Source organism: Phyllostomus discolor, chromosome 3, assembly GCF_004126475.2.
Source record: "Phyllostomus discolor isolate MPI-MPIP mPhyDis1 chromosome 3, mPhyDis1.pri.v3, whole genome shotgun sequence".
Taxonomy (NCBI): Eukaryota; Metazoa; Chordata; class Mammalia; order Chiroptera; family Phyllostomidae; genus Phyllostomus; species Phyllostomus discolor.
Genome location: NC_040905.2, coordinates 187,991,216 through 188,005,654, shown reverse-complemented (window position 1 = coordinate 188,005,654; position 14,439 = coordinate 187,991,216). Strand labels below are relative to the sequence as shown.

The window sequence follows — 14,439 nt, the reverse complement described above, 5'->3', positions numbered from 1 at the left end:
AGTAGGTGGTAGGAAATAATAAATGTAAGAGTAAATACCATGAAATAGTTAAAACAAAAAACAAAAAAAAAAAAAACAGAGAAAATCAACAGAGACAGAAGTCCTCTGAAAAGATGAATAAGGAAAATGGAAAAGTTTTTTAAAAAGAAAGGAGACAATGCACATTACTAACATATGAGTGAATAAGAAAAAATCACTATGGGTCCTACAGACATAAAAAAGATAAAAACCTATGTGACCAATTTAAATGAACACATTTGACTTTTTAAACAAAACAGACAAATTTCTCCAAAATGCAACTTACTAAAGTAGAGAGGAAAATAATTAGAAAATATAAATAGTCCTGTAATTATTAATGGAACTAAATCAGTTATTAATAACTTTTACACAAAGGAAACACGTAGACCCAATGACTTCACCAGGAAATCCTCCTAACATTTAAGGAAGAAGTAACAACAATCGTACATGAACTTGTTAGGAGAATAAGAAAAGAGGAACTGCTTCCTAACTCTACGAGGTCAGTGTAACCCTGCTACTGAAACCTGGCAAGTATGTTACAAGGAAGAACAATTATAGGTCAAATTCTCTCATGAACTTATATGCAAAAATCTCAAAATATTAGCAAACAAAATCCACTAATACATATTTGAAAAATATATCATAAGTGGGGTTTACTCCAGGAATGAAAGGGTAGTTTAACATCTGAAAAAAAAAAAAGTAACCAATCAATGTAATTCATCACACTAACAGCAAAGAGGAGAAACATAACACGATCATGTTGATAGATGCAGAAATAGTATGACAAAAGTAAAACAGCTAATTGTATTTTAAAAAACTCTTAGCAACTAGAAATATAAGGGAACCTATAGCAAACATCATATTCAATGGTGAAATATTTAATCAACTATCAGCAATTCTATTCAACATTGTACTGGAGGTCCTAGCTAGTTTAATAAGGTAAGACAAGAAGTGAAAGGCATAAAGATTGGAAAGGAAGAATGAAAAATGTTATTATTCATTCATAGTATGACTGTTTATGCAGATAATCCAAAACAATACACATAAAAACACTACATATAAAAGCAGAACTGGAAAGTAAGACACTGGCAACCTGTAAAAAATGTAAAAGGTATTGCACATTTTAAAAGATGTATTTCTAATAACATAGTACAAGGACCATATTTATATATTTTTATTATGTTAAATTTACATATAGTAACAACCTTCATAAGTAGTTATTGAAGGCATTAATAGGAAATATATTTTCTGACTTGGAAAAACATAACGTGCTAGGATTTTTAAAGAATTAAAGTACTGAAAAAGCCAATATTGGCTAAATTGGGAGAAAGCACTATATTACTACACAGCTGGGGGAAGCATAGGTTGACCCACATGTTTTAGAAATCAGTTCCACAGCATGTATCAGAGCCTATGCACATTCATACACCATTCATTCTTGATTCAATAATCTTGCTTAGGGGAAATTACCCAAGGGAATAATCCAAAATTAAAAAGTTAAATGCATATAGATGATTAATGCAACATGATCTATAATAAAATATGTCTAGCAATAGGAAGGTACTTATTTAATTCTAAAATTTGGGTGACAGCCATAGTTTGGACCCTGACTCCCTCCAACCTGCCACTGTTATCCACTTAGGATAATTATTTAAGCTCCATGAGCCTCAATTGCCTCACCTGTAAAATGGGGATAATAATAGTAGTGACTTTATAGAGTTGCTGTGAGCACTGAGTGAGTTGCTAAACATAAAGCTCTTAGAACTTTGGAATATTAAGCTTCCATTATTATGAAAAATATTATAAACCAACTGTAATATTTTAATACTTAATAATAATGGTGATAATTTAAAAAAAGATTTTATTTATTTATTTTTAGAGAGAGGGGGAGGTGGGGAGAGAAACATCAATGTGTGAGAGGCACAGCCATCAGCCATCTCTTACATGCCCCCTACTGGGAACCTGGCCTGCAACCCAGGCATGTGCCCTGACTGGGAATTGAACTGGTGACTTTTTGGTTTGCAGGCTGGCATTCAATCCACTGAGCCACACCAGTCAGGGCAATATTGGTGACAATTTTAAGTGAACAAAACAAAATGTGGCTTGTAAAATCATATCATATATATTTACATACATACCATATACCATGTATATATTTTACAAAAGGTATAATATTATTCCCACTTTCTATAATGACCTTGTTAAATTATATAGATATATAGGCAAGGAGTTGGAAGAGAACATGGACAAATAAAAATTTTTAATCAACAGATTTGTGGGGGATCTCTTCATTTGGCAAATTGTCATTTTATTTCATTCCAGTGAACAAAGAAAAAAATACCCTTAAACACTTTGGAGCAAACAATACAGAAAAGAGCCAGAACCTCTACCTCTTTGTCTTGAATGTTAGGGTCGGCATTATTTTCCATGAGCACTGCCATGCAGTTGATGTATCCCCCATAGGCAGCGCACTGCAAAGGGGTTCTTCCCGCGTAATCTTGCACATTTGGGTTGATCTTATTTTCTATCAATATCTGGCACACATCAGCGTTTCCTCCCAGTGCTGCCCAGTGTAGAAGAGAATGTCCATCTTGGTCAACTAGATCTACTCTTGCTCCACCTGAAATAGCAAGAATACAATGAAAATGACTAGTACGGAGAACATTAATCAACATTTTGAAAAATACGTAACAGTCCCCAGAATGCTTTACACTTAGCAAAATATTTCCATGTATATTGTCTCCATCATATTTTGACAGTAAGCTTATACATTGGTCAGCATAGGCATCATATCTCTTTTACGGAAAATGCAACAAAATCAGGCAGGTGAAGTGACTTTGCCAGAACCACACAACCACCAACAGGTGGAGCCAGGCCCTTGCGTTTCCTTATGCCAGGCCTGGTGCTCTTCCCTTCATCCTGCTACCCAGGTGGCTCTCTGCCATGTAAGGCTGTATATTTCAGACGGTGAATGCAACAATTCTGACCTTCGAGAGTGACTTAGTAGAAGCCTTCTTAATAACGAACCTTTAATAAGTGTCTGAATGACATCTTTGTGTCCCATCTCACAGGCTCGGAAAAGTGGAGTGTGTTTCATGACATCAGTAGCATCTACTTGAGCGTTATTTTCCAATAACAACTTCACAGTGCTGACATGGCCAGAAAGGGCAGCAGCATGTAAAGCTAAAAAGGGAGCAAGAGAAAGTGGTGAACTCTTTAATAACAACGTTACCTCTTTATTATTGTAACTATGTATCTTTTCCTTCTTTGATTTCTCCATCATTTTGGCTAAATGCAAGCTGATCTTAAGGACTCTCTATTTTTCACATTTGTAGATTTCTATCTTCCTTCTATTCGTACATATTACACTTTTCTCCTTTCCTGCTACATTTCTCATCTTGCTGTTTTCTTCCTTTCCATCCTGGTTGGTCTGAAATGGTCCCCTCTGCTTAGTTACTACTGTACTATTTTTTCCTTTCTGAGAGAGCAAGAGAACAAAAAAAACAACACAGAGAAATAATTTAAATGAGACAGGCAATGCTGCCCACCAACACACTCAATAAGCAAACACTAGAGGGACGGTGCGACATCACTGGTTTCTTCAGCGGGTTACACGAGCTCTTCCTGCGGTTGGTCTGTGAACCCACGTGCTACTGGGAGTTTGCACATCTCACCGCATCGAGTGCATTCTTCATACAACATGGCTCTGGCAGTGTCTGCAGGGCCCGATTTGTGACTGAGCAATTTGTTTCAGCATTGGAGAGCACATGGAGGTGGAATGTGGTCTCTCCTCTGGTGCTCTTGGGAGGGGTTTGAACAATTATTGTGACTACACATGAGTCTCATGTCGGGCTGACACCTGCCTACATTACTCCATTCTAGTGCTTGTCTCGTGCCGCCATTCTTTAGAGTACTCTTTAAATTCTGCTGAATTTGCCTGGGTAACTCTCCAGAGGCTTGGGTCAATTCGTTCTAAGTATGATGGCTCTACAGTGCCCAGAACAATGTTTCTTTCATAAAGTGTGACCCATGAACCAGAACCTAGGATACCTATAAAATTGCAGGTTCCTGGACCTGCTCCTGGTTCCTGGACTGTACATTTGTTGAGATGTACTATGGGCCGGGTATTAATGTAATGATGAGAATTCAGCAGGGAACAAAACAGGTAAGGTTACATTCTAGTAGGGGAATAAAACCCTCCCCAAATATGTAAATAAGAAACTAATAGATAGGGATGAATGGTATAGTTGAAGTAATGAGTAATAAAAGACATTTTGATTTCAGAGTGGGGTCACTCTTGATTTGGGGTGACTTTTGATTGGGGTTAGGGAAAGCCTTTCTAAGGAGATGACATTTGAGGCCTGAATGATAAGAAACAGGGAGAAATGCGGCGACCTGGAGAGAGAGCAGCTTGGGCAAAGGGAACAGTTACTACAAGGACGGGAATGAATCCATGCTAAGGAAGGCCAGGAATCTGCAGCACAACCGGTAGAAAAGGCCAGATCATAAATGGCCATGCAGATCAGAGTGTTGGAAGACACCGAAGGGCTTTAAATAGGTGAGGGATATTTTCTGATTTGTGGATTAAGCAGAAAGCACCCTAGCTGTTCTGTGAAGATGCATTGTGGTAGAGTAGAATGAAAACAGGGAGGCCAGTTAAAACTATCGCAGTGGACTGGGTGAAAGATGATGGCTTGAACTAGGGTGGCAGGAGTGGTGATGGAGAGAAGTAGAAAGATTTAGAACGTGTGTTGGAGGTGGAGTCAACAGAACTTGTGGATAGGATGTGAACAGGGTCTTTGTCCATACAGTCTGGAAATGTGCGTTTCAAGGAACAGCCCTGGTAAGTCTTATGCACACTTGAGTTTGAGAACGCTGACCTAAATGGATAAATTCTGGTTTGGCTCACACGAGATCCAGACAGGTGTGAGAGGTTTCGCATGTCTGAAGTACTGTCACATGGAAGAGAGCACAGAGCGGAACGTTCAGGTTGACAGATTTTGGCTTGGGACAAGGAAGGACATTCCAGTAGAGTCAGGATAGCAGGGGAGCAGTGCGTTCCCTGTACTGCAACCATTCCGAGGCTGAAAGACCGCTACTGAAGAATGCTGTGATGCAGGTTCCAGCATGAAACACCTATGCTACTTCAGTTGTTTTCACATTTTAAGAGAATAGGGATGTTTTTCCCCCAAATGAAATTTTACAAAACACTCAACACATTAAACAGCAAAGAGCTGTTCTGCTAAAGCAGGAGCAGAGGGTTATCCACTTATGCATCCACACCCTCAGCTCACTTCAGATACCTCTATAGAGACCGGTCACTCTGAAGAACATGGTCTGGAAAACCCTGGACTGGATCTAATTTTAAGGTATTTCCTAATTCTGAAATCCTATAATGCTGTGATATGGCATCAGGATACAATAGATAGATACTCTTCATATAAATATCAATGTCAAATTAAAAAAAAAACAACCAGACACAATGTCGACTAAGCAAAAAATAGAACAGGTGATCTTATTAAAGGAAATTCCCCATTGCTGAGTGTTTGCATTTGTTTATTTTAAAATAACCCTAGGCTTAAATATTGTTGCTTCCTCTTTGAAAAAAATGCTGCAAGTTTACACAGAAGTGCTATTTTTTAAAAGTTAAATTTATCTTATTCAAAATCTTAAACATATTCAAAAGGAAAGGCAGTAGCCCGGTAAGCCCGATGAAACCATCACCCGGCTCCGGCATCACGGGCACATGGCTGACTTACTTCCTCTAGCCGCCCTCTTCCCCCTTCACTTCTGATTATTTTTATTAACGTTCTAGAGTCATATCCTTCCGTTTGTAAATATTTTAGTAAGCATATTTGAAAGACACGTTTCTTGTTTTTTATAAACACAACCACTGTACTAATTAGGAACCATGTAGGAGACAGAAACCACGCCAGACATGTGTACAGAGAGAACTTAATAAAGGAACTGGTAGCTATGTACTGAAGAACTGAAAAAGCCAAAAGGGAAGACGAAGGTATCACAGAGGTAGGAAATGCAGAAAACAGCTACAAATTCTAGGACTGGAGGAACCAAAAAATAAGAGGATGGAAATATTAAAACTTAAGAAGCTTAGACGAAGAGCCCTGCAAAACGGAAACTCGGACCTCTGAGGAGGGGCTCTGCTTGGCTGGCTAGTTCTGGTGCCTCTGAGGAGGGTGCCGAGGGTGCTCTGAGGCTGGCACTGTAAGGGATGGAAAAACTGCAAAGTAAAATTAACATTACCATTGGAACAAAGTACAGTGATGGGCACAGGAAGAACAGGAAACAGAAACAAGTATAGTAAGCACACGGTAATATGTAATCCCCTGATGCTTAGCCAGATTTCCAGTCTTGCTCTACTGCCCCCTGGGGGCTGATTCTAACAGGGCATGGGGTGGCAAAGGGGAAATGTGGTTTGCAGAGCTCCAGCCCCAGCATTCCAAAGATAGTCCCATTATCATACCTAATAAATATTAACAAAAATTCTGTAATAGCAAATATCCAGATAGTGTTTATATTTTCCTGATGGCTTTATCATTTTTGAAGAATATTTTATTTATTTATTTTTAGAGACGGGGGAAGAGAGGGAGAAAGAGGAGAGAAACATCGATGTACAAGATATATTGATTGGCTGCCTCTCACATGCCCCTCAATGGGGACCTGGCCCACAACCCAGACATGTGCCCTGACTGGGACTCAAACCAGCAACCCTTTGGTTCACAGAACGTCACTCAATCCACTGAGCCACACCAACCAGGACTGGCTTTATCATTTTTTTCTAGTTTACTTCTTTGAATCAAGATCCAAATAATGTCTGTATATTGTGGTTGATAAGAACTTTTTAAAGCAAATTTGAATCTACTGATTATTACTATTTTTTGCTTTTTTTGTTTTTGTTTTTCAATTACAGTTTAGAACTCCTTTTTTCAATGGGGAGGATAAAATAACGCTACAGAGGGACGATGGAGACCAACTAACTTTCACAGACAAGAAATGTCAAGAAGCATCTCTGACATATAATAAAACCCTTAGGAGAAAGAGCCCAGGGAGTTAATGAATCTGAGAAAAAGTTAAGTCTGAACTCCAACCACAGGGCACATTAGAAAGGCAACTTTGGCCAAAAGGATGCAAGTATTCCCACTTATACCTCATTAAAATACATGAGAAGTTAAGCTAAAAGTAAGGCTGGTGATAAAGTAAAAGACTGCATATTAATGGAAGTCAGAAAAAAATGAAATGTTTAAACCATTTAAAACTCAATGATGTCCCATGTGTCTGTGCTATACCTCTTGAGAAGGTTAAGGTCTGCTGTGAGGCTTTGTTAAAAAATAATTTTGAAAGTTAAAGTCTTCATCAAAATTCACATTATCTGAAAAATCTTTAAAAAATAATTTAGAGGGGGTGGAGGTGGAGGTACACGGAGAGATTATTAGGTGCAGTGACTTCCCTCTCTCCTCTTCCCCCAGGGCTGGAGCAATAGTTTTGGTGGCACAGAAAGGTCATATCCAGTACAACATGCACATGCAAATGGCTCTGGTGTGTTTCTACAAATAAGAGAACATCGCATTGAGAAGCTTGTAGTGTTACTGTGCCCTGGTGTGATTTTCTTTCATTCCCACTTGTAATGAGGATCAGTATACCAGACAGGAACCTCCAGCTGACAATGAAGGCTAAAATACCTGTACCTCTCTGATTAATCAAAACATAGTTAAAGGTCTCTCTTAGTAGAAAAAGAGATGGAAAGAAGTGTCTAGTAAGAGCCTCTGATGCAAAGTTGACTTGAAGCTTTGCAGCTTCTGGAGTCATGGAGGTTATCTCTAAAATAGCAGGATGAGGTAAAGCTATTCGAATCTGAGAAAAGAGCATATCAAGTAAGACTGGTGAGAATATACTTAGATGTGTGCATTCCTAAAAATAATGCCAAAGTTTTGAAAATACAATGAATAACTACTAAAATGTGTACTTTTAATGATAGGTTTCTGCTTTTTAATATAAAGATAATCAGAAGAGTTCCCATAATCATGTCAAAGGAGCAACCACGGTTTTAAATCAAATGCCACCATTTGCCTGGTAGAAAAAGGGGTTAATTTTAGCTGTCATACTTGGAGGAAATAAGGCCTATGAGTGATATCCTGACAACCTAAGCGGAAGAAGTAAAGATGAAAGTCAAACAACACTGAGTTAAAGAGAATGATTTTAAAGTACTGTTGTACCAGTTTTAAAGCATCACCTACATTTTGGAGCCTGAATGACAGCAAATCAGTCATGTCCACCAGTTCTTACCAGTGCCTCCGTACTTGTCTGCCATGTTGATGTCAATGTCAGACTTTAAACTCAGCATAGTCCTAAGGACGTCATCACTGCCTTTCCCAGCGGCCCACATAAAGGACGTTCTTCCTTCGAGGTCGGAATCATCTTTCACCGAAGGATGTTCTAAAAAGACTTTAACTGTTTCCTGTAAGAAAACTTCATTTAAAACTTTGAGACATTAGAGTAGTATTTTTATATTATATTTTATTGATTATGCTATTAAAGCTGTACTGATTTTTCTCCCTTTTCCCTCCCTCCACCCAGCACCCACCACTCCCTCAGGCAATCCCCCACCACTGTTCATGTCCATGGGTCATGTGTGTAAGTTCTTTGGCTCCTCCATTTCCTATACTGTACCTCACACCCCCAAGGCTATTCTGTATCTACCTGATTTTACTTCTTAGTTCCCTCACCTCTTCCCCCATTCCCCCACAGCCCCTACCATCTGGCAATTCTCAGAGAACTTTCTGTATCCATGATTCCATATCTGTTCTTCTTGTTTGTTTAGTTTATTTTTTAGAGTCAGTTGTTGATAGATTTGTATTTTTTGCCATTTTATTGTTCATAGTTTTGATCTTCTTTTCCTTAAATAAGTCCCTTTAACATTTCATATGATAATAGTTTGGTGATGAAGAACTTCTTTAGTTTTTTTCCAGTCTGGGAAGCTCTTTATCTGCCCTTTGATTCTAAATGGTAGCTTTGCTGGGTAGAGCAGTCTTGCTTGCTTTTCATGATTTGGAGTATTTCATGTCAGTCCCTTCCAGCCTGCAAAGTTTCTTTTGAGAAATCAGCTGACAGTCTTATGAAAACTCCCCTGTAGTTAACTAATGTCTATTCTGTTGGTGCTTTTGAAAATCTCTCTTTGTCTGTAGCCTGTGGCATTTTCTTTATGATGTGTCTTGGAGTGAGCCTCTTTGCATTCATCTTGTTTGGGACTCTCTGTGCTTCCTGGACTTGCATGTCTATTTCCTTCACTAAATTAGGGAAGTTTTCTTTCATTATTTTTTCAAATAGGTTTCCAATTTCTTGCTCTTTCTCTTCTCCTTCTGGCACCCCTATGATGTGAATGTTGGACCTCCTGAAGTTGTCCCAGAGGCTGCTTATATTATCCTCATCTTGGGGGGTTCTTTTTTCTTCTTGCTATTCTATTGGTCATTATGCTTCATATCGCTGATCTGATTCTTGACTTCATTCACTCTACTGTTGTTAACCTGAAAATTATTCTTTATTTCAATTAGTGTATCCTTTGTTTCTGAATGAATCTTTTTTATGTTGCTGAGGCCCTCACAAAATTCCTTGAGCATCTTTATAACCAGTGTTTTGAATTCTGCATCTGATAGATTGCTTATCTTCATTTCATTTAACATTTTTTTTCTGGAGTTTTGATCTGTTCTTTTATTTGGGCCATGTTTCTTTGTCTCCTTGTTTTGGCAGCCTCCCTGTGTTTGTTTCTGTGTATTAGGTACAGCAACTTTGACTCTATGTCTTGGTAGTGTGGCCTAATGTAGTAGGTGTCCTATAGGGTGCAATGGCACAGCCTCCCCTACCACCCAAGCTGGGTACTCGAGGTGTGCCCTTTGTGTGGGCTGAGTACACGTTCCTCTTGTAGTTGAGCCTTGGTTTCTGTTGGCAGATCAATGGGAGGGATTTACCCAGGTCAGTGAGTTGCAAGGATTGGCTGTAAAAACTGACCACCAACCTCTGCCCTGTGGAGGATCAGCTGTGCTGGGGCAGGGTAGTGATGCTACAGTGTGGTCTGTAGCTGACCACTGGATGAGCTGGCCCTGAGGTTTCCTGGGTGGTACAGGTCAAGGTCAACCTTAACCTATGTTTTTCCCAGGGCTACCCTGCCTGAGTTATAAAGCAATATGAGATGGCTGCTACTTAGCTGGGCTTGGAGATTTGCAGGCAAAGCCAAGCTGTGAATCTAGGCCGACTGCTGCTAATGCTAGGCCTAGGGTTCACTGAGGCCAGCTGTTGTTTGTTCAATAGGATTTAGGAAGTTGTGAAGCATGAGCTAAGACCAGCCATTCATATGGAAAAGCAGTAATTTGGGTGGGGCAGGGTCTCTCGGGATCTCCAAGATGGGTCAAACAGTGTTAGTCAGGTTGATGGAGTCTCAGATATGATACCAGCTTGCCAGCTCTGTGAGGGGAGTGTTTGGAAAAAGGACAAAGGCCTCTGCTCACCTGGATGCCAGGCACTTCAGTTTCTGCCTCTATACCATTGGTGCCTTTCAAGCTCCTACCTGGATGCTGGAGCTCAGAAGGAGTAAGTCTGACTAAGTCCATGTGTGGGTTTTTAAAGAGGAACTGCTTGGGGATCCAGCAGTTTCTTTCACTGACTCAATCCCCCTGGTTTTTGTAGCCAGAAGATGCGGGGACTTATGTTCCTGGTGCTGGAACCCTGGGCTGGAGGGCCTGGTGTGGGGCTGGTATTCCTCACTGCCACGATATCCCTCTTGAATTTTTATCCATCACACATGGGTGTGGGACCAGCATGTTCCATGTTTCTGCCCCTCCTACCAGTCTGGATGGCTGTGGTTTCTTCAATTCCATAGTTGTCAGATTCCCATTCAACTCGATTTCTGATGGTTCTGAGTGATAGTTGATCTATATTTTAATTGTAATTTTGATGTGGTTGTGTGAAGAGGCGAGCCATGTCTGTTTATGCCACTACCTTGACTGGAAGTCCTAGAGGAGTATTTATTATGGTAACAAAGACACTGTTATATGTGACTTCCACTGGGAAGCAAAGTAGTTTTCCCTGCTTTTGAATCAAAAGAAATTATTGTAGGATTTTTTGCTATTGTTGATGTTTTTCAAAAAGAGAACAGAAACCTCTTACAAATTACTAAAGTACAAAAATATCAAGGGCCTTGAAACTGAGCTTAGAAAAAAATCATTCCTGGGATTGGCAGATTATCTAAAACGAGTATTTCTTTGGGTAAACATCCACAATGTTCTACTGCTGTTTCTCAGTCCCACTGGCACAGTCACTGAGTTACTGGTGTCTGCACCTACGTTAAATTGGGAGTAAAACTTGGGTTCAAGGTGTTGGGCAAGTCACTTAATCTCTTGGAACCTTGGTTTCCTCACTGGTAAATGGGGATACTATGACCTGTCTTGTAACATGTTCTATCCCACAGTCTGGCGTTGAAACATGGATTGAATTCTGATTTCCACTGATTGGCTAGATTGGGCCAACTAATTCTCTTATCTACTTGTAATAAGAAAAAAGGTCCTCTCCAAAATCTACTTTGTATTTTTTCTGAGATTTTGGAAGATAAAAGAAGATAATGGTTTGCCAACACTCTAGGTGATAAATAAAATAAATTTTTATGAATGCCAGGAAGAAGGACTACAGATATCGTTGTTGTGCATACCAGAGAGAGAGAAGGGTGGAAAAACATATTTTAGCAATCTGAGAACTCAATGTACTCAATGAAGCTTTCGGGAAGGGCAGGAAGATAGAATTGTACTATGCTGATGACAGCATTCTTACAATTTAATGAAACCAAGGGTTGCGCTATGCATACCATGTAGAAGGCATCAAAATCATCTGTGACTGGTTTAGTGCGGGCCTCTTGGATGAGTCTCCAGTTCTTGGTAGCTACTCATACCCAGGAGGCTGAAGCAGGCTGGGCACTATCAGGTTATGGCTAGACTGAGTAGCATACTGGATGAGAAAGAGCTTTGTAAGTTACAAAGGATGGCTTACTAAGTGAAGAACTGTTAATATTATTCAATAGCTTTGGAAATATCAATAATTCACATGGTTGCTTTCTCAGGTATATAATGTACATTATTATTAGCAATGCTAATGGTAAGAACGCTTGCTATTTCTTGAGTACCTGCTCAGTACCAGCACTATAGTAGGCACTTACATAAAATTTTTCTGATCCTTACAACAATCCTAAAAGAAAAGGTATAATTATCATCATTTTACATATGAAGAAACTAAGACTCAAAGAGGTTAAGAGACTTGTGCAAGGTCACACAGTTAGCAAATAGCACAGTCGGGAAGCTTTGCCTCATTCTGATGCTTTGCCACACTGCTTTCAGGACAACTGTAGATTGCGGAGCACTAAGCTGTCCTTAGTGCTATAGAAGTTACAAAAGATGACGTACACTTTTAACTGTTTTAAGTTAAAACAGTTAAAGCATTACTCTGACCAGTTAAAATAAAAACTGTCTAACACTTCACATGTGAGTAAGAATTTCATAAAAACTCAGATTATCACTCAGATTTCAACAGTATGAACAATTGTTGAAAGATAACTGCTGTACAAACACCCACGAATGAGCACATGTAAAATGGTGAAATTTGAATGAGGTCAGTGGATTGTATCAATGTCAATTTCTGGTTTATGAAATTGTGTTACGCTTTTGCAAGATGTTACCATGAGATAGATGGTGTAAACCCGAACATGGGATCGCTTCTGTTTCACTTCTTACAACTGTTTCACTTTTTACAAGTGCATATGAATTACAATCATATCAAAATTCAAATTTAATTAGGAAAAAAGACAACTCATGTTCCACTTACAGCAAAGTTACTCTGCGCTGCATAGTGCAAGGGTGTTGCCCCCTGGCTGTCAGAGGGGATGGTTCCAGATTTATTTCTTTCTAACAGGAGATGGACAATCTGTGCATGGCCTGAAAGCAGACACAAGTTAGCTATCACATACAACGGACGTTAATTAATGTATAATCTATTTACAGGAAAGGGGTGAGAAAAATCTCTAGCACATAATACAACATTCTATATGGTTGCTGAGTAGCGGCCCCCAGTTTGGCCTCTTCTCTGACTTCTCATTAAAACATTATGATAATGTAGAACAAAGGTAAACATTTACAACACTAAAAACTTAAATCTTCAACCAGGAAGGAAATGACATTAATTACTACTGCCAGATTGAGAAAAACATATATTAGGTATCAGCTTGTTGAATTCCCTGGCTTCACTGTGTACACCTGCCCATCAGAAAGGTGGAAGGTGCATTAGGAGCCAGCCGCGCTCAGCCATCCATGTCTGGTCTCCAGGCTGTGCTACACAACCCGTCTGAACTGCACTGCATGGCTGTTCTCTTCTACTGTCCAGGAGGACAAACTGTGATGTAATCTGTGGGAATCTCTGAGGCCTGCTAGCCATCCCCTCTAACTTCCCTCCCCCAATCTTTAACATCTAAGCAAAAATTTCAAATCCCAGAAAACAAGTGGGCAGGCATGATGAGGTAGGTGGTGGTAGAGAAAACATTCTGCAATGCATTCTGGAGGACGTGGTCTCCACAAGTGGAGAACTGAGGAAAGGATCAAACAAGGAACAAACCTGACAGTATATTTAGGAAACCTGAATTTCATAAATTCTCTTGCTTCAGCATATTGAGGAACCAGGCAACGAAGGAGAAGCCACATGAGCAGAGCAAGGAGACGCTGCATGAAAGCCAGGCAGAGAAAAAGGACCTGAGTGAGAGCTGTGCTCATCGACCTGCTCTCCAGCCATGGTCTGAGACGGAGTTCTCCCGAACACAAACAGACAAAAGTAGGATCAAAGGCAATCTACGTCACGTGGTCAACTGAAACACACCTTATCTTGTTTGAAGGGTAAAACACCATCAGGAAGATGAAGAACATATCAGAAGTGATCTAGAGAAGGATCCAGAGGAAGATCAGGACACTGTTTGGCACCTTTGACTAAGTGCAAAGAGATGGCCTCTATGAAACAGAATATCCTAAGAAGAAAATGGGTGGGAATGAGAAGATAATGAAAGGAAGCAGAAAGGGAGATAGAGATAAAAGGAAACATGGATGAGGGAAGGAAGTCAAAATACAATCTATAAGAGACAGAAAGAATGCAGAACTTACAGAACAAAAAGTCACTTCAGTGACGTGGAGACAAGTTTATGGAATCCTCCCAGAATGCACAAAAAAAGGAAAAAGGGATGAAACTGCACATTGAAATTAACTCTGAATAACAATAATAAATCTGATTATAAAACTGAATGCAAGTGTAAAATTCACTTTCAAAAGAGACAATATATAATTTAAAAACTAGAGCCACAATAATAATTGGGAAAGAAAACCTCAG

At 39.5% G+C, this 14,439-nt stretch overlaps 1 protein-coding gene across 3 annotated transcripts in view; it reads right to left on the bottom strand.

Annotated features, from left to right (window-relative positions):
* INVS (inversin) overlaps positions 1 to 14,439 on the bottom strand; it is a 132,557-nt gene that overhangs the window by 41,780 nt on the left and 76,338 nt on the right. For 2 of the 3 annotated variants that reach the window (XM_028505629.2, XM_036021971.1), the window contains 4 exons: positions 12,898 to 13,007; positions 8,323 to 8,494; positions 3,046 to 3,201; positions 2,409 to 2,638 (listed from right to left, as the gene is read on the bottom strand). In XM_028505629.2, coding sequence (XP_028361430.1) covers positions 2,409 to 2,638; positions 3,046 to 3,201; positions 8,323 to 8,494; positions 12,898 to 13,007 — 668 coding nt within the window. Of the gene's footprint in view, positions 1 to 2,408; positions 2,639 to 3,045; positions 3,202 to 8,322; positions 8,495 to 12,897; positions 13,008 to 13,680; positions 14,108 to 14,439 lie in introns of those variants that run through there. The other variant, XM_036021972.1, reaches the window with a different exon arrangement.